A 26565-nucleotide genomic window follows, 5' to 3' on the forward strand; every position below is an offset into this window, starting at 1 on the left:
GGAGAACTTAATAACATGTCTCTCATTGGGATCGCTCTTTGGGTTCACACGGATTGTCTGTTTTTCTCTCTAAAGCAATGGAATGACTGTAGAGTTTTCTGGACCAATAAGTCACTCTGTTTTTCATGATTCAAAGTTAGGCTTTTATTTGGTTTCAAATTAAAAAAATAAATTTCATTATTAAATAGTGAGATGGATCTAACTGAGGTTCAGAGAAGTAGCCGACTTGGGAATATACCGCCAGGGGTACAATTCAGGGGTGGATTGCCTAAACGAAAATGAGTTGTTAGGTTGTCACGTTTGTTCAAAGTTCGACAGTGGCATAATTCAAAGGAGACTGAGATACAAAGTTTCAAATGTTTACAATGGATGAGAGAAGTAAATCAGCTTATTCTACCGCAATCCCAAACGGATTTCCTTTTCGATGCCAGGCAGCTCGGACGCTACACCACGGTGCTAATGTCGTCGGGTTCGTCAGCTTTCTTTTGCCTGCTTGGCAGGGACTTCAAGTATTCGAGGTGTCTCCGCGCATCCTCCTGGTTCTGCCTCACGTAATACACTACGTAAGAGATCACCATGGTGAACCAGCCAAACATGGTGACCAGCATGGCGTAGTCAGTTGTTTTTTTAGGGAGGTTACAAAGGTCGGCGTCATTGGCAGCGTTGAGGAACGGCCTCCCAGCATGTTCGTCCAGCACGGAGGTCTTGCAGATCACACTGTGGGCTGTCTCATGATTGGACACCATGCTCCGCAGGACTTGCTGGAGCGTACAGTCACAGTGCCAGGGGTTGTTGGCAATTCTGGCCCTGGCCTTCAGGTTATTGAAGGCGTTTTTGTGCACGCTCTGAATCCGGTTGTCAGACAAGTCCAGAGTCTGCAGAGTTTCAGCGACTCCCTTGAAGGCGTGCTCGTCGATAAACTCGATGCCGTTTTTGGACAGGTTGAGAACTCTTAGTTGATGGAGGTCCTTAAAAATCTCATTGGGGATGGATGTGATCTGATTGGAGTCCAGGTACAAGAGGACCGTTTCAGGAGGAAGATCTCTAGGTATTTCCTTGAGATTCGCATTGCTACAGGTGACATTTAAACCCCCAGAGGAAGAACAGAGACAGCCCTTGGGACACATACTGGCGGAATGAAAGCACAGTATCATGAGAACAAAACTTTGGAGGAGGAGACACATGGAGAGGGAGCGAGTTAACCACAGGTCCACCAGATTCATGCTGGAATGTCAGCATAATCACAAGCCCAAGCCTCATCTACTCCACAAGCACGTGTGCTCACTGTCCAGCCCTGTCCACACGGTTGGTCTCCTTCTGGCGTGGTCCAAAGGCCTGCTACTCACACACGCATCTCTTCATCGTGCTGGTCCTTGCGTGGGCACCTAAGGGGAAGAAAGCAGACGTAATGAGCTCTTTTGCAAACGGGGAGGGGGGGGGTGCATCGCAATGAAGCAGGCATCTGGCATTTTATGTGGGCAGGCACGCTGGTTACGCAGGCAATTTCCATCAGCACCATTGGGAGTTATCTGTAATCGGAGTCTCTGCTCAAATCCCAGGTGCTGGGGGAGCGGAAGGTCAACAAATGATGACGTTTCCAAGTGACGACACCTTGTTGTTCCTGGTGCGAAATCTGAGCAAATGGCCAAGATTCCTCTCCTCTCCACTGGCCTGCGCCACACCCTGAATCCTTCCTAAAGTCAACAGCAACCAGACGGAGTCAGCCTTCTCCCTCCTCCTGCAAGAGGCATCCATGCGAATGAGCCTTTCACATGAGCAGCAACGAGAACTCACCGATATTTTACAGTTAATGACCGTAGATGACGACGACTTTCACGGCTTTTGAACGGTTGTCCAATTTTGAGTATTTTCCCTAAAGAAACCCCTTACTTGAATTATGAATGGGGTGAATGGGTACATCTCAACCTTCCCAGCACAGTGTTTCCAGGGACCTCCAGCCTGGAATCTCCAAAGGAGCTGCCTCCCTTGGGACCTCTGGGGACTACATCACACCCAGAAGGATGTCCTTACCTGAATTTCCAAAAGATTCTCTTTGTTTTCTAAACAGTGTAGCCCCTCTCCAATAGATCTTTGAATACGACACACAGCTCCAAGTCTTTTTTTTTTAGTATAAAAAAGAGTTTTACGAAATACTAGCCTCTTATATGTAAGTCAAATCATTAGGCTTATACAGTGCTATATGAAGTTATGTCAGTGAAGCTGGGGGTCGGGGGTGGGGAATGACATAATTAGCAGCCAAAGAAATGCAACTGTAAAATGAGCTAGGAATGTTTTTCTTCTATCAATATAATTTTTAAAAAATACCATCTGTATGCTTATAAGAACAGAATAATACGGCATCCTCATAAGCACATATTTTGAGAATATGTTTTGGAAAGAAATTTGGCAATATCTATTGAGAACATTAAATTTTACATATATATGTGTATATATATATATCTTTTTTGACATTGTAATTTTCTTTCAAGTAATCTATTCTAGGGAAATGTTCTAAAATAAAACAAAAATGTAATGCTCCCCCAGAACAGAAATACTAGCCGCAAAGTCTTCCTCAATACCCTATTCTTTTCTTTCCAACTGTGTGTGTGTGTGTGTGTGTGTGTGTGTGTGTGTGTAAAATCATTTATATATATGAAATCATATTTATGTGCTTTGTCCCTCAGTCGTGTCTGACTCTTTGTGACGCTATGGACTATAGCCCACCAGGCTGCTCTGTCCGTGAGATTTTTCCGGCAAGAATACTGGAATGGGTTGCCATTTCCTTCTCCAGGGGATCTTCTTGACCCAGGGATTGAACCCATGTCTCCTGTGTCTCCTGCACTAGCAGGCAGATTCTTCACTGCTGAGCTACTGGGGAAGCATTATATATATAATATATGTTATATATATATGTACATATCCCCTAGAGAAGGGAATTCTGGCCTAGGGAATACTGTGGACTGTATAGTCCATGGGGTTGCAAAGAGTCAGACACGACTGAGTGCCTTTCACCTTTCACTCACACACACACACACACACACACACACACACACACACACACATATATCTTTTGTATATACTTATATAAAATATATGTATATATCTTTATATATATATACATATATCTTTTATATCTATCTATCTATCTATATATTTCCTGTTGTGCTGTTGTTGGAAAAAGGCCTAAGAAATTGCAAAGCTTTAGTGATATGAGCAAGATTATGAACTTACCCCAAAATAGAGATGTGAATATAAGTTTACTCTTGAAACCGCTCACTCATGTGAAGAGGAAAGGCATTCTCACAGACTAGGGAAGTGGCTCTCAGATGGACTCTGGGCCTTGCCCACGGTCACAGAGCTCATAAGTGGTACAGACGGCAATCAAGCCAAAGCGTTTGTTCTGACTGGTGAATCTCACAATTCTTCTCACTACCCCTACAGCTTTTTCCCGATTCCATCTGCTCCATGGGGCAAACAAAGTCCAGGGACTGCTGCGGCTTCTGATGCTGATATAACTCAGTGCCACACGGAGGACCCCATGAGCCCCAGGGAGGGGGCTCCCTGCCCTGGGAACCCGTGCCTGACTTCAGAGGATTCTCTCTCAGGATCTAAGGAACCAGGAAAAGGTTCATCCCTCTGACAGCCAAAAGCAACAAAAGACTCTGCAAACTTGTCTTTTCTAAAGATCCCAGATGGATAAATAGAGAGGGAAATGACTCCAAATGTTACCAAACTCACAGAAAAGATTAATGTGAGCTGAAAACATAACGAACTGGGTTGTTCCTCACGGAAAAAAATCAGATTAGCAACAGCAGAATGAAATGAATGTGCTTTTGGAATCTCGAGTCCCTCAAATGCCAGAGAGGCTGCAGCTGAACCCCGAGGCTGACTAAGCCACCCATCAACAGCTCGTTTCATCTGCAGCGTAGGCTCACCTCCCTCCCATGTTTCCCTCCTGCAAACCTTCATCGCGGGGCATTTGGGGACTGCAGTCATTGCCTAGATGGGGGAGAAAAGACAGAAAAGGAAGGTATTGGAGGCTACATCAGAGAAGAAGGAGGGTGGCGGAGGACAGGCACAGGTTGCTGGGCGGGTGGAGGACAGGAGATGGACAAACGAGTGTGAATAGAGAAATCAGAGGTTCCTGTCATCAAGCGACTTCCACCAATTGAGTACGTGCCACCTCCACCCGCCTAAATCCTGGGAACCGGTGCAAAGCCTCCTCTGGAGGACACTCACGTCTCTCCAGAGACCGACTTCATCTGGACTCTAATTCAGACTATGGGCCTCCCAGATGGCTCAGTGGTAAAGAGCCCGCCCCCCAAGGCAGGAGACTTAGGTTTGATGCCCGGGTCGGGAAGATCTCCTGGAGAAGGAAACGCAACCTGCTCCAATATTCTTGCCTGGGCTACAGTCCATGTGGCTGCAAAAGAGTCAGACACGACTTTGGTGATTAACCAACAACAACAGTTTCAACTCTAAGCCCTGTGAGGGCAGGGACTTGTTTCTGCTTCATGTAGAAATAATAGCAAACAATTACGAGGCAAACTCAGTGCCCTGAGTTTGCATTTCAGCTTTCATCCTTACGAACATTGTGCCCGTGGGCAAGTCATTAACCTCTCTACACCTCACTCTGCTTCTCCTCATACAGAGATTATAAAAGCATCTGATGACAATGTTGACATGAGAATTGTATTAGATAATCCATGCCAAGCATTTAGTACAATGCATAGTAGGTACCAAGTGCTCAACACTTGTTAGCTATAGCTATTATTCTTATTCCAGAAGCATTTCCAACCCCTAGTGTAGTGCTACACAAACATCTATCTTCTTATGAATGAATCAATGAAATATTCAGCAATCTAGCTGTGCTTTTTCTTCCCGACGGTAATTATTTTCATCATTTTGACATAAACATTGGCTGGTCAAATGGCTGTTGGTTTTACATGTCAAAACAGTAGTAGCCTCTGGAAAAATCACAAGTGTAGACTCCTACTTGAAGAATAGAACTTTTTCTCAGCACACATCTCCAGGCTTTGTTTCTCCAGAATGGCCAGTCCAGTGGTCACGGTCACAGACAAGAGATGGTTAGGACGCATCTTCTCAACATCAGAGCACAGTTTGTCTTGAGATGAAATCCTTCATGCCCTAAATGGTCCACCCATTCATACACAGGATGAAATGCCTGTTGGGAGTATAAATCCTGCATATTCCTTGCACTCAAAGAGGCTGGACTCAAAACTATTTCATTTTCTCTCTGTGATTCACAAAAAGGGAATGGAACCTTCTGGGGCTGGCTACATCGCTATTGCTGCAACAGCCTCCAGAGCCGTCACCCTCACACAGGACTTTGAAGTGACAAAAGACGAAGCATGTAGAGGCTCCCAAAGACATCGCATCAAGGTTACCTCCAGCGGGGAGGACAGAAGAACTGTCTCTCCGCTCTGTCGCGCTGACTGACTGTTTTCCGAAGGGATTATCAGCTTGGCATCGCCTGCAAGTACTGGTTAGATGAAAAGCGATTCCCAGGAAGGGAAGTTGTGGGGAGATGTGTCTCTCAGAGTAAAAACCAGGCCTTCTGCAGACACCAGTGCTCCTACAGCAGAGGGCAGAGCTAAGAAGGCACCTAAATGCCCTCTTGTTCTGACCCCGTCAGGTCTAACCACAAACCCAGAGTAACAAACAAGCCACCCTTCTGCGGGGTGGGGGGCTGGTGGGGGGAAGCCTCCTTGCTAACTTCAGAACGAGTGAGTGGGACATAAAGGAGCGCCAGGGTCACCTTGGTGCCGTGAGAGGGGCGCAGGAGCTCTCCGCCTGCCCTCTCGAGGAGGAAGGCGACCCAGCAAAGGGACAGCCCCAGTGAAACTGCATCCCTTCTGCCTCCTAAATTCCCCCTCGCATCCCTCCACTCATTACTTCTGCCCCACCCTCGCGCCCTCATTCCCTTCCAGTACATCTGGGGCCACGAGGAAGCCGCAGGGTCTCTGGCTACGCTGGCAGGTCTGAGCTGTGCCCCCACAGAGGGCCATCTGGCCCCTAGACCCGAACCCCCATGTCCCTGTCACACAGATTTCCTTTCTTCCCCTGTGGCCACACCTCTCAGCTTGCAGAACTTCCCTGAGCAGGGGGCGAGCTTGTGCCCCTGCAGTGGAAGTGCAACCTGAACCACTGGGCACTCAGGGACATCCCCCATCATACAAGTGTCTGAGCTATAGTAATTAATGCTGGGATCGGGTGGCAATCCTCAAATACTGTTTCCAGAAAGAAAAAAAAAAAGTACTTAGCAGCCTACTAAGTGAGAAGGCAGTTCTTTCAGTGGCTGATTAAAAACTCTGTCTTGCATGGAAGCAACCTGAATGTCCATCGACAGAGGAATAGAGAAAGATGTGGTACACACGAATGGAATAGTCGTGTTTTTAGCGCTTGCTGCTTCGTCATGTCCAGCTCTCTGACCCCATGGACTGCAGCCCACCAGGCTCCTCTGTCCATGGGATTTTCCAGGCAAGGATACTGGAGTGGTTTACCATTTCCTTTTCCAAGGGATCTTCCCGACCCAGGGATTGAACCTGGGGCTTCTGCATTGCAGGTGGATTCTGCACTGACTGAGCTATGGGGGAAGCCCCTAAAATGGAATATTACCCAGCCATTGAAAAGAATGAAATACTGCCACTTGGAGCATAAGGATGGACTTCAAGGCTGACACACTGAGAGAAGTGAAGTCAGACAGAGAAGGAGACATCCCTTATGTGTAGAATCTGAAAAGAAATGATACAAATGAACTTATTTACCAAACAGAAACAGACTCACAGATTTAGAGAACAAATTTATGGTTCCTGGGGAAAAGGGATAATTTTGGAGTTTGGGATGGAAAGTACACTGCTGTGTTTAAGATGGATAACCAGCAAGGACCTACTGTATAGCCCAGGGAACTCTGCTCAATGTCATGTGGCCGGCTGGATGGGAGGGGAGTTTGGGGGAGAATGGATACATGTATATGTATGGCTGAGTCCCTTCACTGTTCACCTGGAGCTATCATAATATTGTTAATTGGCTATACCCCAGTATGGCAGCCTGGATGGGAGGGGAGTTGGGGGAGAATGGATACAGGTATATATGGCAGGGTCTCTTCGCTGTTCACCTGGAGCTATCATAATATTGTTAATTGGCTATACCCCAATATAAAATAAAAATCTAAAAGAAAAAGAACCAGGGGACTGTATAACCTAGACACTACCAGTTTACTTTTGCTTTTCTTTAACTCTCTGAAACGCCCCAACTTAGACAAAAATACAGCTCTGCTTTGCTGTAACTTAATTATCTAAGTTTAAATACAGACTGTCAATTATTTGTGACCTTTGTCAAACCTTTCTGTGCATTGAAATTCTTTGTCTAAAACGCTGGCATAATAGGGGAATTCTCTGGTGGGCCAGTGGTTAGGAAATTACATACTGATTTCTTTATTTGCTCAAGTTTTCTGTCAACTAAGTTGCTGCTCAGTCTGATGTCCAATCACACGTCTGGTGTACATCATTATACCTGTGGGTGCTCTGCAAGTGGCTGGGCTTTTGTGCACTTCACTGTACGGTGCTGCATAGAATACATTAGTGCAGTATTTTTATTTCAAGCCCAGAATGTTAGGAAGCAAGTGAAAAAGCAGTGCTGATGTAGCTGGTACTAGTATACTTTACAAGGTACTGTCCTGTAAGATTGGAAATGCTTCTTTATTTTTTTGTATTTTTTAATGTATTATTTGTGCAAAAAAGGATTATAAGACCATTACAGAATAGTACTATATAGTTGATTGCGTTAGCTGGGTAACTTTGATGGACTTACGAACAAATTGGACTTATGAACATACTCTTGTAAAGAACTCATTGCAAGGGACTTACTGTATATCCTGGCCCCTCCGTTTCCTCTCCAGAGCACTTCCTTGGAGCTCATAAGAGGCTGTCTCTTTCAGGCTACAGTCCTCACTAAGGTCCCCAAACAAAACTTATCTGGAAACTTTCAGATTGTTTTTTTTTTTTCAGTCAGCACTAACAAATAAACAACACTTTGTTTTTTGAACTCTCTCTCTCTGGGTACTAAATAAAGAATAAAGATAAGATTATGTCTTCCCTGACATCTGTATTTATTATTCATCATGCTGCAAGGTTATAGGAAGGCTGAGTGGGAACCCATCTGTCTCAGTTTCTTTCTACTTCTCTGTTAATATTATTTCCCACTAAGTGCCTAAGGTATTTACAACAGTGAGACCTTTGCAAACCCTTAACACACAATCTACATAAATGTAGGCTCCCAAAGATACTCCAAGGTCCAGAGGCAACTTGAAAACTGCTTTTAGAAAGCATTATCCTTGCTGAATTCAGTTGCATTTCTGACTGGGATGGATGACTCTTACCACAAAAAAAAAAAAAAACACCACACAAAACAAACAAACAAACAAAAAAAACAACTTATCATAATCAATGACTTGGTGGGGAAAGTACAGGATTCAGATCTAAAATCAAGGAAATGAAAACACTGATTTAAATAGACACACATACCTCAGTGTTCACAGACACATTATTTACAATAGCCAAGATATGGAAACAGCCTAAATGTCCATTAACACTTGGATAAAGAATGGATAAATAAATGTGGCATATGCATAGATGATGAAATACTATCAGCCATTAAAAAAAAATGAAATCTTGCCTTTTTCAACAACATAGATGGACCTGGAAGATATCATGCTTAGTGAAGTAAGTCAGAGAAAGACAAATACTGTATATTTTCACCTGTATGTGGACTCCAACATATGTAGAAACAAGCAAATGGGTACAGTAAAACAGAAACAGTGTCAAGAAACAGAAGACAAACAGACGGTTAACAGTGGGGAGAGGGCTGGGAAAAGAGGAAAATAGGGAAAGAGGATTAAGAGGTAACGAAGTGCCAAGTATTAAAAAAACAAGATACAAGGAGGAGATGTACAGCCCAAGGAATACAGCCAATGTTTTATCACTTTAAGTGGAATATGATCCATAAAAGCATAGAATCATTACAATGTATACCTGAAACTAACATAATACTGCAAATCAACTAAATGTAACTATGAGTGATGATGGGAGTTAACTAGACTTATTGTAGCAAAATTTTTTGCAATCTATACAAATGCTGAATCAATGTTGTGCACTTGAAATTAATATGCCATTATATATAATTACATTTGATAAAAGATGTCAAATAAATATTAAGTGAAGATGTACGTATATGATCCCCTCAGCAATCAATGCAAAGAAATAGAGGAAAACAATAGAATGGAAAAGACTAGAGATCTCTTCAAGAAAATTAGAGATACCAAGGGAATATTTCATGCAAAGATGGGCTCAATAAAGGACAGAAATGGTACGGACCTAACAGAAGCAGAAGATATTAAGAAGAGGTGGCAAGAAAACACAGAAGAACTGTACAAAAGAGAGCTTCACAATGTAGATAATCGCGAGGGTGTGATCACTCAGACTCACCTAGAGCCGGACATCCTGGAATGTGAAGTCAGGTGGGCCTTAGAAAGCATCACTACGAACAAAGCTAGCAGAGGCGATGGAATTCCAGTTAAGCTATTTCAAATTCTAAAAGATGATGCTGTGAAAGTGCTGCACTCAATATGTCAGCAAATTTGGAAAACTCAGCAGTGGCCACAGGACTGGAAAAGGTCAGTCTTCATTCCAATCCCAAAGGAAGGTAATGCCAAAGAATGCTCAAACTACTGCACAACTGCACTCAACTCACACGCTAGTAAAGGAATGCTCAAAATTCTCTGAGCCAGGCTACAGCAATATGTGAACCATGAACTTCTAGATATTCAAGCTGGTTTTAGAAAAGGCAGAGGAACCAGAGATCAAATTGCCAACATCTGCTGGATCATTGAAAAAGCAAGTGAGTTCCAAAAAAACATCTGTTTCTGCTTTATTGACTATGCCAAAGCCTTTGACTGTGTGGATCACAATAAACTGTGGAAAATTCTTCAAGAGATGGGAATACCAGACTACCTGACCTGCCTCTTGAGAAACCTGTATTTAGGTCAGGAAGCAACAGTTAGAACTGGACATGGAACAACAGACTGATTCCAAATAGGAAAAGGAGTATGTCAAGGCTGTATATTGTCACCCTGCTTATTTAACTTATATGCAGAGTACATCATGAGATACACTGGTCTGGAGGAGGAAGCACAAGCTGGAATCAAGATTGCTGGGAGAAATATCAATAACCTCAGATATGCAGATGACACCACCCTTATGGTAGAAAGTGAAGAAGAACTAAAGAGCCTCTTGATGAAAGTGAAAGAGGAGAGTGAAAAAGTTGACTTAAAGCTCAGCATTCAGAAAACTAAGATTGTGGCATCCAGTCCCATCACTTCGTGGCAAATAAATGGGGAAACAGTGGCTGACTTTATTTTTCTGGGCTCCAAAATCATTGCGGATGGTGACTGCAGCCATGAAATTAAAAGATGCTTGCACCTTGGAAGCAAAGTTATGACCAACCTAGACAGCATATTAAAAAGCAGAGACATTACTTTGCCAACAAAGATCCATCTAGTCAAGGCTATGGTTTTTCCAGTAGTTATCTATGGATGTGAGAGTTGGCCTATAAAGAAAGCTGAGCACCAAAGAATTGATGATTTTGAACTGTGGTGTTGGAGAAGACTCTTGAGAGTCCCTTGGACTGCAAGGAGATCCAACCAGTCCATCCTAAAGGAGATTAGTCCTGGGTATTCACTGAAGGGACTGATGTTGAGGCTGAGACTTCAGTACTTTGGCCACCTGATGCAGAGAGCTGACTCATTTGAAAAGACCCTGATGCTAGGAAAGATTGAGGGCAGAAGAAGGGGATGACAGAGGATGAGATGGTTGGATGGCATCACCAACACAATGGACATGGGTTTGGGTGGACTCCGGAAGTCGGTGATGGACAGGGAGGCCTGGCATGCTGCGGTTCATGGGGTTGCAAAGAGTTGGACACGACTGAGCGACTGAACTGAACTGATGTAAAACAAAAGAGAACAATCTACACACACACACACACACACACACACACACACACACACTTGTGTAATTAAAACATTATGGAAAAACATGTATATAAAACATTATATAAAAATAGATAATAGTCTTATCTTCAGAGTATGTTTCTAGAGCAGATGGTGTAGAGAATTTTGACTTTTTATCTTATAATCTTCTCTACAATTACAATCTTTGCCGTGAGCACAATCATAGTATTAACTAGGTAAGAAAAAAAGGGTTGGTCTGAAGGTACTGATTGGTAAGCTACTTTCTGTTAGGAGTTACAGAAAGTACAAAAGTATGCAAGACATGATGTCTCTTCTGACCAGCTGAGTCACCCTAAAAAGTCGCTTAAACTTTCTGAGTCTTAGATAAGGGCACAGCACACCACAAGCCTGAGGTTAGAGAAAACCAGGGTCAACTCTCAGTCTGGGTACCAGCTGGGGGTGCTTGGGAAAACAAAGTGACTGTTTGGAGGTTTCTCCAAAAGGTTTCTCAGCTATAAATAAGAATAATTCCAATTTCGCAGGTTTCATGTATGGTTGTAACTGTGCCCACTCTCATAGCAGATGCCTGACAAAATATTACAGACTCTGAACCTTCAAAGGCATCATAGTCAAGTTCAGATTTCCCAAGGGTTCTGTGTGGAATACCGTCTGCGAGTTCCAGTCACGGAAGTCTGAGAAACACCCTCTTAGGGAGTTACAATGGTCATCAGCCTATTCAAGGTTCTGAGAAATTACAGCAAAGGAACCTATTAACTCAGAATTATCCAAACATACTTGGTACCCCTGCCAAAGGCCTGTGCTGCCCTGTAATTTTTATAGCATAACATCCACAGAATATGATAATTTACGGTAAATTCAGATCTAACTAAAGAACATTTAATATTATCTCTACTATTTCTCCTCTTACTTCATCCAAATATTCTGAAGTAATACGAGGTGACATGTTTTGCAAATGAGAATTCAATTTGCCACTTGATCCTTCTCAGGACAAATAATATTACCATACAGAAATAATCACCACCAACTATTAATAACATTCATTGCAGGTAGAGATGAAAAAATGACTAATCAATAGCTAGCACAAAGGATCATTTTGTTTAATGAAAGAAATATCTCAATTAAAACTTACATGTCCATAAATAAATTGCAACAAATGGGATATTACTATGTTTCCATTTCAGGTTCTCCGATTTCCTCATCCTGCCTCAGGCACCACTTTTATGTTTGAAAAAATCATAAATAACATGATCCTTAAGGGCTTTGAAACCTTGTGCATGCGTACTCAGTTGCGTCCAACTCTGGGTGACCTCATGGACCATAGCCTGGCTGGCTCCTTTGTCCACGAGATTTAAGAGGTAAGGATACTGGAGTGGATTGACATTTCCTTCTCCAAGAGAGCTTCCCAACGCAAGGATGGAACCTGCGTCTCCCGCGTCGGCAGGCAGGTTATTTACCACTCCTGTCAGCTGGGAAGCCCCTTGAAAACCTTAGAGAGTGGTAACTCAAAGAGAAGGCTTTGGAGTTAGCCATATCTAAGCCTCTAACTTTGACACTCAAGTGCTAAGTCACTTTAGTCGTGTCTGACTCTGTGTGACCCTATTGGCTGTAGCCTGCCAGGCTCCTCTGTCCATGGGATTCTCCAGGTAAGGATACTGGAGTGGCAAGTAGTTATTAAACATATACAGTTATAACTCTTATTAACCCATATCTCAACAGGATTAGATTTTAAGAAATGTGAATATGAGAAATAGAATATTTAGACTATGGTTTTAAGAAAATTGTTATAAATGGCACATTACATTTGCCTTCTCAAAATTTATATCCTCTTTCTCATGCAACTTATTGACACAAACTGACAAATTTATGCATATTTCCACTGGAAGCTGTAATTAAATTGGAACTTTTTAAATTAGGGAAACTGAATTTTCAGAGTAATTTCTTATAACTGCATCAAATTCTTGGACAGTTCTGTTTTTATTATTTAAAATGAATAAATATGAACTCCTGGAAAAAAAAAAAAAGAAGTGGCCTTAGGGTTTGCTTTGATCGCAGATGAAGCAGAAGTTGTATTTTGCCTGTTCTAAGCCTCGGCCTTTTCAAGAGTCAGCATGTGCCTTTGCCTTTGCTCTTGGAATCTCCCCAGCCACCATGGCCAGCACGCTGGGTAGTGAGTGATCCCGTGAAGGGAAGGCCCACTGTCCCAGCCTAGACCCAGCCACACTCCTGACATGTGGGAAACCCAAACCAGAGCATCAGAGTTAACTGTCAGATCTGCGGGTTTTGGATTCATGGACTCATGAGTGAGCCCACCTTAGACCAGAGGACCATTCAGGTACTCATGAACTTGTGCACAAATGCCACCAGGTTTGGGCACACCATTAGCTCAAAAAAGCTAGCTGATACACAACTGTTACAGCTGATACAAATGTTTAAACTGAACATTTAACAGTTTAAAAAGTTAATATATTTATGTTAATTATCACAAGGCCCGATTGACATTTAACAGATTCATACTAACAGCTATTAGAAAAAAATGCTTCTTAAAGTTTAATAGAAACCTCATTCAAGAAGGTTGTAATGGCTCAATGCTGAAGGGCATCGGCAGTTACATAATCAGTAGAACTCTATCTACTGACCATGAGCGTCAATAATGTTCCAAACTGCTATGGCATCCCCCAAGTAGCTCAGGAAAGCCAATACATAGATGAAAGACATTCATTCAAGACCCAGATCAAATCTGGATAATACATTTTAAATACTGGTTGTTCCCATATCCCTGGTTCCTACGGCTCAGCGCCCAGAGTGGAGTCAGAGCTCCGTCTGTGTAGCCAGGACCAGGGGCTTGGGAGTCATATTGTGTCTGACACTGAGTCCCAGCTCCATCTGTGACCTTGCCTTGCCTCAGTCTCCTCCTGTATAAACAAAGATCACAGCAGTAGCTATACTTCTCCTATCTGTGGGTGCGTGCTAAGTCGCTTCAGGTATGTCCGACTCTTTATGACCCCATGGACTGTAGTCTGCCAGGATCCGCTGTTCATGGGATTCTTTAGGCAAGAATACTGGAGTGGGTTATCAGGCCCTTCTCCAGAGGATCTTCCCAATCCAGGGCTCAAACCCGGGTGTCCTGCAATGGCAGGCAGATTTTTTTTTTTTTACCACCAAGCCACTTGGGAAACCCTCTTCTATTTGTAGTGAGGATTAAAGGAGATCATTTAGGTGATGCACTTGAAACAGTTATGTGGCACTAAGTCAGTAAATGTTAGTTATTCTTGTTTGTTGAGCGATTTCTGCTTGACACCTACTCTTGGAGACAGGGCTTCAGAAGCCACCATGCAAACACAGACAAACATCAAAGGGACAACTAAACTACAGGGAAAACCAAGTTGCTAGAGATTCAAAGAAGAATGTTTTTTTGAGTATTCCCTGTACTACTTTTATTTTTGCAACTTTTTAAAAGTTCGAAATTATTTCCAAATAAGTTTTGAAAAACATATATATATAAAGAGTGTCACATACAGATAGGAAGCTCATACTGTATGCATACCATTGGTTGAATTTTTCACTTTATCAATAGTTTCCCATGTTATCACATAATCTTTTAATCTATCATGTTTATTTTTTAAGATTTTTATTGTGGTAAAAGTCACACAATATAAAACATACTAGTTTAACTGTATTGAACCGTACTGTTCACATAGCAATTCTCACCATTATCCATCTCCTGAATTTTTCACCTTCCTAAACTGAAACTCTGTCCTCATTACCTCATTAAACAGCAGCTCCCCACCCAGTCCCTGGAATCAACCAACGTACTTTCTGACTCTGAATGTGACTGTTCTAGTCACCTCGTAAAAGTGGAATCAAACTGTATTTGTCTGTACCTAATGTACATTGGGATGCACTTCTAAGTTAACATAATCTATGTCCTGCAAACAGACTGTGCCTTTTTTTTACCCCAGTGCCATGCAGCAGGCTCTCATTGGTTATCTATTTTATACACAGGAGTGTATATATGTCAACCCCAATCTCAGTGAAGAATTTAAAGGTCATGCCTTAGCAACTGTGGTGAAACAGAACTGGAATAAACAATATTTTGTTAACTCAGGGGCTATGGCCAGCATGCAGTTACTCTGAGGTGCTCACCTGTTGTTTGGTCTGCAAAAGGTGTCCATCAAATGAAACCTGCTCTCCATTGCAGACACCTAAAGGTTGACCCCCGAGGGAAGGCTTTCTCCAACTTCATTTTGGCCACTCACCCACCAGCACGCCTGCCCAGACCTGTGACTCCACACAAAGTGTCACCGAGTAATCCAGGCTGATAACCGGAGGCTGACATCTGGACCCTGATTTCACTTGCGTTCCAATGATCCTTCCTTCTAGAATCTGACAATTTTTCCTTTCCAGAATGCCTGTGTGACAAACCGAGTAGAAATGCCACCCCTCCAACCTGCGAGGAGCAAACAAGCAGTGGATAAATTACCCTGAACCCTCATATGGTTTGCCTTCAATTTCAGGCCGATTCTTCATCCCACTAAGGACCCTAACATACACTGTCAAATTCCATTTTCTCGGTGACCATATGGGGATCAGGTAAGATAAAACTTTTCCTCACTGATTTTATCCTGTGATACATGCTTTTCAAAAAGCTATGTCCTCTACTGTATAGTACAGGGAACACTGCTCAATACGCTGTAATAACCTATATGGGAAAGCTATCTGAAAAAGAATGGATACATGTGTATGAATTGCTGAATCACTTTGCTGTGCGTCTGAAATTGACCCAGCATTGTAAGTGACACTACACTCCCATTTAAAACAGAATAAATAAATATGCTAGCATGCTAATATGCACTAATTAAGTATGCTAATAAACAAATATGCTAATATACATTTAAAAAAAATAAACCAGACTTAAGTCTTCCTTAGAGAAGAGGATAAGGTGGAAAAACAGTATCTGCAGAATTATAGAGTCACACGGAAAGCTTGCTTGGATACTACTGATGACAATTTAATTGAAGCCGAAAGATCCTCAGACAGGCAGTCTCCTGTTCATGAAATTATGCCCTTGGGTGAACAAGGCCGGGATTAATGGCTTGGGTCTAGCCTAGAGCTGTTCTCACCTCTTCCTGTTCTCCACCCGAGTCCTTTATCTTCTCAGTGAAACGTAGGCTTCTTCCCCCTAAACTTCCTTTTACTTAAGGAAACTCAACAAAACAAAAAAAGGAAACCAGAACTGAGTTTCCATACTATGGAGTTCACGGCAGGTCCATGGGGAACTGTGGGGCCCCGTGTTGGCTTGACTTGCCTCTGGGAATCACCCGGAAAAATTAACAGCTATCCAGGGACTTAGCTTTTGTCAACAACCAACCAAATAAAACTTTCCAAACTCACTTAATTGTCTGCAGTAAGACTTCCTCAACACCTTGCTCAGACGTAAAATGCCAATTGAAATAAAACCGAATGTGTATTCTCCATCCCAGCATGTACTCTATCTTGGGGAAGAAACCAGCCAGGTAAGATAAGTAAGAAAGGTAAGAATCGGTCCAGGTGAAGATAAGAAAGTCAGGCAGAGAAGAGAGCCACTCCCAGAAAAACATAACAAATTCCCATTTCTGTCTCCTCTGAAGGCTTGCACAGTTTTAAAAATGTAAATCATCAGAATATTAAGAAGCAGTCACCGGCTTGATTGCCCATTGGACGGCTTCAGAAGCTGTGACCAAATTGTTGTTCTCGTTCACTCACTCGGTCGTGTGCGGCTCTTTGTGACCCCATGGACTGCAGCACACCAGACCCCTCTGTCCTTCACCATCTCCCAGAGTTTGCTCAAACTCATGTCCATTGAGTCGATGACGCTATCTAACCATCTCATCATCTGCTGCCCCTTGCACCTGTGACGAAGTGGCCTATGTATTAAAGCAAGTCTCATACACAGTCAGCTCCAGTAATGACTGGTCAGGAGAAGGTATGTCATTTTTACGACACCTTGGCGTTTTGCTTTGTCTGAGGATGTGAGAACGGGAGAAACGCTGGGTCTGGGCTGGCCTCCTGACTCCCTGACGTAGTGACACTTGACTTAAGCATGAGGACATCATTCTCCCCACTGCCCCCCCATGACCCCGCATCCCACACACTTCTTTGCACCTCAGCAGTTCCTAAAGTAACAGGTAGGAGGGGTGGACAGGGTGGTTGTGAGCAGCCCCAGGGCTGACTCAGGGTCAGGGACCCAGGAGGTGCTCAGGACCTGCTTGCTTAATGAAGGGCTGAATAGCTGAAAACAAAGCAGATGTTTCTCAAGAACCAAAGAGCCTGACAGGGTGCAGACGTGCCCCCCCTCTTTCATCCAGATGGTAGCCGAGAAACCAAGGAAAAGAGAGCATCACTAATGGCGACCTGCTTCTCACGAAGCCAGGACCCAAATCAATGTGAGTAGCCTTCCACATTGAGAAAGTGAAGAAGGCAGCGTTCAGTTCAAGAACACCAGCATCCGGCAGGATCAGTAGGCTGACACCCTGGCATGCCAGGTAGGCTCACCGTGTTTGGCATGCCAGGTAGGCTCACCGTTTTTAACATGCCAAGATGGGTCCCAGTCTCTCAGATGCCGTGTCATCAAAACAGTGACGTTGGCCTGGCCTATGAGTTTCAGAAACACATAGTCAAAACATGAAGGTAAAATATTTATGGGGAACCCACTCCAGGATCCTCGCCTGGAAAATTCCATGGATGGAGCCTGGCAGGCTACAGTCCATAGGGTCGAAAAGAGTCGGACATGACTGAGAAACTTCACTTCACTTTTAGAGGCAGAGAAGGGCCTCTCTGGTGGCTTGGTGGTAAAGAATCCACCTGCCAATGCGGGAGATTTGGGTTTGACCCCTGGGTCAGGCAGATCCCTTGGAGAAGGAAATGGCAACCCACTCCAGTATATTCTTGCCTCGAAAGTCCCACAGGCAGAGGAGCCTGGCAGGCTACAGTCCAAGAGGTCCCCAAAGAGTCAGACATGACTTAGGCACTAAACACCACAAGTGAACCTGTACCAAGTGGCTTCTCACTCTAACTGTGCAGCATTTCTCTCTTTGCCTGTCCTCTGTCTCAGCTCATCATCGACCCTTAGGGAGAGGGAGCATCTATGAGTCTATAAGGCCTCCTGGTGCTTAGCTGCAGGGAGCTCTCTGGAGGGGAGGCTGTCCTGGCAGGACTCCAACACCGAGTTCTCTTCAGTGGAGGAAACAGATGGCACTCATCTCATGATGGGGAAGCTGAGGCCTTGACCACATGCAGAGCTGACTCTTCTATCATCCAGGTAGTAGACTCTTATCTCTTTGGGCATCCAGGGAGGTCTGTTCCAACTGATTAACAGGTATCTATGATTGGGACCGTGCTTGCCTTTCTGTAGGCAGAACTAGGAGAGAGTGGTTGAAAAGTCTGCACTAAGCAGGGATGATGAGGGTGGTTTGGAAAAGGTCATTATTCTCTTTTGGTACAGGCAAATATGCCCTGATGAGGCTGGACTTTCCATCTCAACAAAGAACCAGCAAGCACTCTTACCTCTGTGGCCCTTTATTTGCAAGATGTGTCTGTGGAAACGACCTAAATGTCCATCGGCAGAACGGATATAGGATATGTGGTACGTGTATATGGTGGAATACTAATCAGCCATCAAAAATAACGAAATAAGAAGAAAAGAATGAAGTAATGGCATTTGCAGCAACATGGATGAACCTAGAGATGATCACATTAAGTGAGTAAGTCAAACAGAGAAAGACAACATCATATCATATCACTTATATGTAGACTCTAGAATAGGACACAAAGGGACCTATCTGTGGAGCAGAAACAGAATCATGGACACAGAACACACTGGTGGTTGCCAACGGGGGAGGGAGTTGGAGGAGGCATGGAGGGGGAGGGTGGGGTTAGCACGTGTTAGCTGTTATATAGAGAATGGATAAACAACAAGGTCTTACTATATAGCACAGAGAACTACATGCAATATCTTATGATAAATCATAATGAAAAAGAATAACTGAATCACATTGCTGTACAGCAGAAATTAACACATTGTAAATCTACTATGCTTCAATTAAAAAAAAAAATACATGAAATGTATGTCTGTTATGTTATCTGCTGACCTGAGAAGGGTAGTTGCCTGGGTGTCTGGCTGTGGACATATTCATAAAGGTCTCTTTTCTCTTAATTTATCATAAAACTTCCATGTTAAGTCTTCCCAGGTGCACGTGAGGTTCTTGAGCCTTTTTCTGAGATGACCAAGGTGGAAGCTTCAGAGAGGCGCGTGTTTATAAAGTCAACAAAGGAAGCACTCACAGACAGTGTTTCCCGAGGCCACCGTGGGGACATCTCCTTGTTTGGAGGCTCTGCCCTGTGGCCACAGGCAATGCTGCTGCTGCTGCTGCTGCTGCTGCTGCAGGAGGTGGAGGCACCCCGGGCTAATGTCTGATGAGTCAGACTGGATTCTTCCAACCCCTGGGTTCTTTCTCTCTCTTTCATCCACCTCCTGGGTCCTGGGTCATTTTCACCGCTCATTATCGCCAGTACCAGAAGGAAGGTGGAGGAAATGAAGGGAGATGAAATTCAAATGAATCAATCCTGCCACTTGTTTGCAGCTCAGCTCGCGAGCGTACAGGGGGGAGGCGGCGGCTGCTCTTCTGTGGGTTCCGATTCTCTGAGCTATTCCTGTGCCCCTTGCTGCCAGGCAATATTGAGGGGGCTAGATGCAAATAAGCTGTTGGGATAGAAGCAGAGAGGCGGGGTGGGGAAGCTCACTTCGGCAGCAACTTCTTCAAAGGAAAGGGAAAGGATGTCACACAGAGTAGCCCAAGTTTTATTAAACAAGCTCATGTTTGGACTCATCTTATTCCCTTAGAAGTAGAGGGAAAGGGATGCGAAGACCACATTGAGAGCGATTATAATGCGGAAGATGCACTGATCGTCATAGCAACAAAAAGGACGTATTCTGCAAAGAGTATGCCGAGGACAACAAAACCAGACACAGGGAAGAACTGTATGAAAACCCAAAAGAAGAACGAAAGGAAAACAAAACACAGGAGTATCTTTAACCCACCGTCATTCACACAGGTAGGCTGCAGGAGAGGGCGGGAAGCTGGAATGGCCGGGCGTGTCCTCTTCACTCTGAGCTCATGTGATGGCAAGGGACTGGACCCTGGTTCCCAGTGTCCTGTCCTGCTCTGGAGCTGACCCTGCAATGTGCCACCCACATGGCCCTGCAAGGAAGAGCTTATGTAATAGGAAGGGCTTGTTCCAGATCCAGGGATGCTGAAGGGGAGAACCCCTTTCAGGGACTATCTCCAAAGCAGAATTACTTTGCCTCCCAGGAAGAACCTACACCCAGTGACTGGCCAGGGAAAAGGAGAAGGTCCTGGCCACACTGGACCATTCTGGGACAGCTCTGAGCTGCTTCGGGGTGGGCTGAGGTCATCTCAAGGCTCTGCATCACAGGGTAACTTCCTCTCGCCAGTCCATCCCGTCCCATCCACAAATGCTGATCCCAAGTGTACTACTTCTTAATAAACCTCTTGTTTGCAGAGTCCCATTCCCAGTCATCTCCCCTGAAAGCTTGACAAGTGATCATTCTGCCTGGGATGTACAGTTGAATTTTTTTTTTTTTTTTCTGAGCTAAAGATTCACTCTTGGTTGTGATACTGGTATGTACAAGAGTAGCTATGGAACACATCCAAGCTGAGGAGGTGGAAGTTGCAAGAGACAGAAAGGCTGTGCATGAGCCGAGCGGGGCTAGGATAACGAGACTGGGCTTCAAACTGAACTTTAAAAGAAGCAGCAGAAGGGACCCTAAGGAACAGGGAAAACCAAGAAGTCACAGGCACACACTCAGCAAATGTTACAGCGCCCAGATCAGTTCATCACTCAGCAAACATTACAGCAGCCAGATCAGGTCCAAGCTTGTGGGAGGGGGGCAGCGAAGGGGCCCAGAGTGGTGCTCAGCTGGTGAAATAAGGGGTGGAGTTTGGATGACTCCTACACCACAGCTGAGTCCACTAGTGGGCAAGTGACCATTTGGGGCTAAATCTAAGAACAGGATACTTTCTACTTGGGGGAACTTTTGCCAATACAATCTGAAGAGAATGTTTGCCACCAGATGAAGGGGTCATAACATAGAGACTGGACTAAATTATCACTGCCACTGAATGGCACCAGACACAGCCTTTAGACCCTATGTCTGTGGGGAATAAAGCAGGAAACAGCTCAGTGAATGGGGATTCATGAAACCAAGGTCTCCTTGAATTCTACTATAGTAACTGAACTTCAATTAAGATATGGCAAAAATTAGGATAGTATGTAGCTGTTTTAAAAAACAAGAAGAATATACACACAAACAAGCACCAATATACACACAGAAATATATATATGTATACATGCAGAAATACAGATATATATGTACACACACACGGGCCTCCCTGGTGACTCAGCTGGTAAAGAATCCGCCTGCAATGCAGGAGACCTAGGTTAGATCCCTGGGTTGGGAAGATCCCCTGGAGAAGGGAAACACTACCCACTCCAGTATTCTGGCCTGGAGAATTCCATGGACTATACAGTCCATGGGGTCACAAAGAGTCGACATGACTGAGTGACTTTCACAAACAAACAATACACACACACACACACATAAAGTCTACCATGTCTTAATATTAGAAGAAAAAAGCCAGTTGTCTAATTCACGCAATAAGCAAATACATCTGTGGCATCATTCACTACATCTGATAATCTTATAATCACTCACGTTTAAAATGCATAAACACCTCTGGAGGAATTGACAATTGCCAATGCACCCCCATTTTCCAGGTGAAGAAATCAAGACCCAGAGATGTTAATTAATTTGCCCAAGGTCACAGAGTTAGTAACTAGCCAAGGTGGGATTTGAACTGGTGTAGAGTCCCTGCAGGTCACTTCTTTCTCTCCCTCCTTCCCTCTCTCTTAACATGTCAGGGTGTGTGTGCATGTATGTGTGTGTGTGCACACGTGTGTGCGTGTGCTCTGCCTCCCTCACCACCACGCTGAAGCTGGCCCTGCAAAGAGGAAGTGTAGTGACCCCACCTACATCTGTATGAGACCCTCGGGTATTGACGGAGGTGTGGTTGTCACTACAGTGCTTCAGAAAATCTTCAGTGCTCCTTGGCGGAGCGGGAGGGCTGCACTTCCCCACCCCCTTTGAAGTTAGCTGTCTCCGTGTGATCACTTTGGCTGATGAATTCTGAGCAGAACTTAGCTGAGTTTTAAGGACCCTTTTAATCTCCTCCTCCGTCTTCCCGGGTCTGTAAGTTACTCAGAAAAAGCAGATCCCGTCACTAACACACTGGACACACAGCAGGAATAAGAATTAACCAGGGGTTGAACCCACACTCTGGGCAGTGAAAGCTTGGAGTCCTCACTAACTGGACTGCTAGGCAACTCCCCAACTTTTGTACTTTGAAGCCACTGAGATCTGGGGATCATTCATTACTGCAGCATTAGCAAGCCTATCTTCACCATTCTGAAGAGCTTATCCTCCTTCTACAGATAAAGAACCTAAGGTTCAGAGAGGTTTAGCCATTTGTCCATGGACACACAGTAGTAAGATGGGAAACCCTTTGACAAGCAGAGGTTGAGGAGAGAGATCGTTTTAGGGAGCAAACACACACACACACACACACATGAACCCCAGCAAAGTCAAGAAGGCTGCAGAGAACACTGGAGCCACTGCAAATATTCCAGTGGCGGGAGGGGGATGGATTGATGCCGACAGGGCAGAACTGGGGTTCTGACTTCCACAGGAATATCAAGTTCACTCTGAGCTATTAAATATGTTTACATAAGGTCCGTAAGAAAGCTGGAGCAAAGGACTGGAAATTGTCAGAAAAGACACACAGAAGTGTAAACAGAGACACAGCTCATGTCATGCTCAAGGCCAAGACGGCATCAAGATTTTCCACCACCAAGGCCCAATTTCTGACCTTGGCTGGTCCTTTAAATGCCGTGTAGATTGACTCTCTGACTTGATGCCATGGCAACCGGCTCTACTGACCAGTTCCACGCAATCTGCTTCCACCTTTGGCTCCTTGGCCGCTATCACAAAGTGCAAAGCTTCACAGAGAGGGCTGGAACTTTACTTTTTATTTTTCAATTGAAGGATAATTGCTTTACAGAAATTTGTTGCTTTCTGTTAAACCTCAGCATGAATCAACCATAGGTATACATGTATCAAAACTTTATTTTTTAAAGGGTGGGAAGCGGGAGGCTTCCAAAGGAATTGTTCATCCATAATCCTACTGAATTAGGCAAACTGTCTAAACTGGCTGATTCACCAGCAGAAATGGGATGAGATGCGCCAGCTAGAAGGAGCCTGAGAAAAACGCTGAGAGGTTGAAGCCGTGTAGTCGGAGGATCAGCCTCTGTCAGACTTCACCACGACCGAGAGCCCAGAGAGCCAGCGCCGAGGCGTGTCTGGCAAGCTGTCCTGAAGGTAAGAATGGAGGTTCATGGCTCAGGAATTCTGTTTGCATGTATTTCAGGAAAAGTGAGCATCCCAGCTCTGTAAAATAAGCAAAGACGTGGAAAAAACTGCCTGCCAAACAGGAGATGTGGGTTCAATCCCTGGGTTCGGGAAGAACCCCTGGAGAAGGAAATGGCGACCCACTCCAGTATTCTTGCCTGGGAAATCCCATGGACAGAGGAGCCTGGTCTGTCCCATGTAGCCTGGGCTACAGTCCGTGGGGTCGCAAAAGAGTCGGGCACGACTTAGTGGCTAAACAGCAGCAGAAGCACCAACGGAATCCTGAGTGATTCCTCTCTTGGACCGGAAGAACTGATGACCACTGGGCTGGACAGGGTGGTAGAAGCAATCAGGAATCTTTCCAATGAGTCCCTTGGACTGTGAGGAGATCTAACCAGTCAATTCTAAAGGAAATCAATCCTGAATATTCATTGGAGGGCCTGATGCTGAAGCTCCAAAACTTTTGGCCACCTGATGTGAAAAGCCAGTGTTTGCCATGCCTCTATTATAGGTGTGACCTAACCTGCTGTCCCTTTTGCAGATGGGTCGAGGGAAGCCTCATAACCTCAAGAATTTCCCTCTCCCAGATCTTGACCTTTCTGAACCTCCTCCGATTCTCCAAAGGGGCAGCTGACTTCTCAGCACGTCTTGGAATTCAGCATGACTAGAATATAAAAGATCTCGGAATTGCCTGCCCAGGTTTAACTGATATACATATATGCAGCCGGAATTGTTTTAGTCTGCCATTTTTAATGCATGTGGCAGAATGCTTGTGTAGAGAAACACAGAGTGCCAATCAGGTAACCTGAGATCTGGCATCGTTTGGGGTAAACACAAAGGAAGAGTGAAACAGGAAATAACTGATATAGAAGGAGGAAAAATAGTAATCTTTTGACGCTGATGTTCTATGGGCGGACACCATGTGCAACTGCAATGGACAGGAGGAGACCCACCCCAGGGGGACAGCGACTCTCCTGGTATGAGCACCCTGAGTGGGGGTGTTGCAGGGGCCCAGGGAGCAAACAACGCCCCACCAAAGCAGCATCTGGCTTTTCTCCAGGCTGGGGACGGTCTTTCTGGAGGCATTTGGCCAAGAAGCGTATTTTCCCATTTCAACAACAGGACTTCCTGGGGGAAAGTAAATAGCTCTTCCCACCAGGAACAGAAGCAAAATGAAATGTAGTCACACAGTAAACCGGGTGATGAGACAGCAACCAAAGACGTCCTCTCCTGCAGGTGACACGCGTGTGTACCTGGGGAGGGGAAAGCCAAGGAGAAAGAGAGTCTGTGGGGGAAAGGGGGCGATGACCAGACACAGCTAGTGTCCAGAGGGGTCTAAATTCTAGGCAGCAGGTGAGAAACAAAATGAGCATAAGATATGTGTGTTGGATAAAGAAGGAGGAGTGACTACAGAACTCTTGCCAATGGGCTTCCCTGGTGGTCCAGGGGCTAGGAAGAGCCTGCCAATGCAGGGGACTCGGGTTCAGTCCCCAGTCGAAGATCTAAGATCCCACGTGGGAGCCTGTGTGTTGCAACTACTGAAGCCTCCGCCCTAGAGCTGGTGCTCCAAGAGGAGCCGCTGCAACGGGAAGCCTGGGCGATGCAGCAAGGCGTAGCTCCCGCTGTCTGCAACGATGAGAAACGCCCATGCGCAGCTGTGAAGACCCAACAGGGCAAAAAAACAAAAACCAAAACCCAGCTCTTGCCAAGTCCCGAGTGAGACTTGGTCACTGCAGTCTCACTGCAGGTTAATAGTGTAACTTGGCTATGGTGTAAAGTGGGTCTGGTTAAACCCTGCTCAGGCTGGTAAACACCTTGCATTGACCGGGTTATTAAATGAATCATTTTGTTTACATTTTCAATTCAAGAGCCTTGGCCCACTTCAGAAATACTTTTGTTTATAGCAGGTTCATCAGCCATCTGGTTGTTACTCTCGCACCAGGCAGTGATTGACATTCATGATAATCTAGCGATGAGAAGGATGACTGTAATTGTGGTGGCTGAGAGCTATGTAGACCTTCCTTTGGACCAGATGTTCCGTACACATCGCATCATCCTATCCCACCCTCAGAGCTACCCAGAGAGGTGCGAACCACGGTCTTCCCTTTCACAGATGAAAGTCCAAGTGCTCAGAAAAACCCACTTCAGTCCGTGGCACAGACTGACCTAAGTCTGCCAATTCAGAATCTTGGGTCCATCAACATTACGGAATACTATCTCTTGCTGGGTAGAACTGACGGGGCTTAGCTTTATTCTTGCCTATGAGACTGTGAGGAAGGGAGGTTTCACGTGCTACCCGCATGTCCCTATCGTGTGTGCGTGCAAGCTGAGTCACTTCAGTCGTGTCAGACTCTTTGCAACGCTATGGACTTAGCCCACCAGGCTCCTCTGTCCATGGGACTCTCCAGGCAAGAACACCGGAGTGGGTTGCTGTGCCCTCCTCCAGGGCATCTTCCCAACGCGGGGATCAAACCAGCGTCTCTTGCGTCTCCCACGTTGGCAGGCGGATTCTTTACCATTAGCACCACCTGGGAAGCCCTGTGCGTTCCCATCAATATGTTTAATTCAGCCTTTGTTTTCAAAATGCTTTCCGTGTTACAACTACATATTCAATATTACTTTTTTAACCATAAAATCAACACCTATAATTATGTTCATTTATACAATTTGCTGTCATCTCAGGTTACCTGTGGAAAAGAACTTCCATAAACACAAAAGAAGTAATTGCCAATGAGAACAGAAACTTTATAATAATATCTCACTCTCCAATCATAATATCTCACTCTCCAATCGCTGTCTACTTCTTTCTCACTCCCTTAAAAGCTTTTTTATTTTTTTTTAAGCAGGAGGGGAAGGGGCAACAGACGATAAGATGGTTGGATGGCATCACTGACTCGATGGACATGAGTTTGAGCAAGCTCCGGGAGATGGTGATGGACAGGGAGGCCTGGTGTGCTGCAGTCCATGGGGTCGCAGAGTCAGACACGACTGATCC

At 44.7% G+C, this 26565-nt stretch overlaps 1 protein-coding gene across 3 annotated transcripts in view; it reads right to left on the reverse strand.

Annotated features, from left to right (window-relative positions):
• Positions 1-204: 204 nt before the first annotated feature.
• Positions 205-26565, reverse strand: part of LRRC3B (leucine rich repeat containing 3B) — a 93758-nt gene continuing 67397 nt past the window's right edge. For all 3 annotated transcript variants that reach the window (XM_052661500.1, XM_052661498.1, XM_052661499.1), the window contains exon 2: positions 205-1385. In XM_052661500.1, the coding sequence (XP_052517460.1) occupies positions 444-1223 (780 nt within the window). In that variant the 5' untranslated portion in view covers positions 1224-1385 and the 3' untranslated portion in view covers positions 205-443. The remainder of the gene's footprint in view (positions 1386-26565) is intronic.

Source organism: Budorcas taxicolor, chromosome 24 (assembly GCF_023091745.1).
Source record: "Budorcas taxicolor isolate Tak-1 chromosome 24, Takin1.1, whole genome shotgun sequence".
In the NCBI taxonomy this organism is placed as follows: Eukaryota; Metazoa; Chordata; class Mammalia; order Artiodactyla; family Bovidae; genus Budorcas; species Budorcas taxicolor.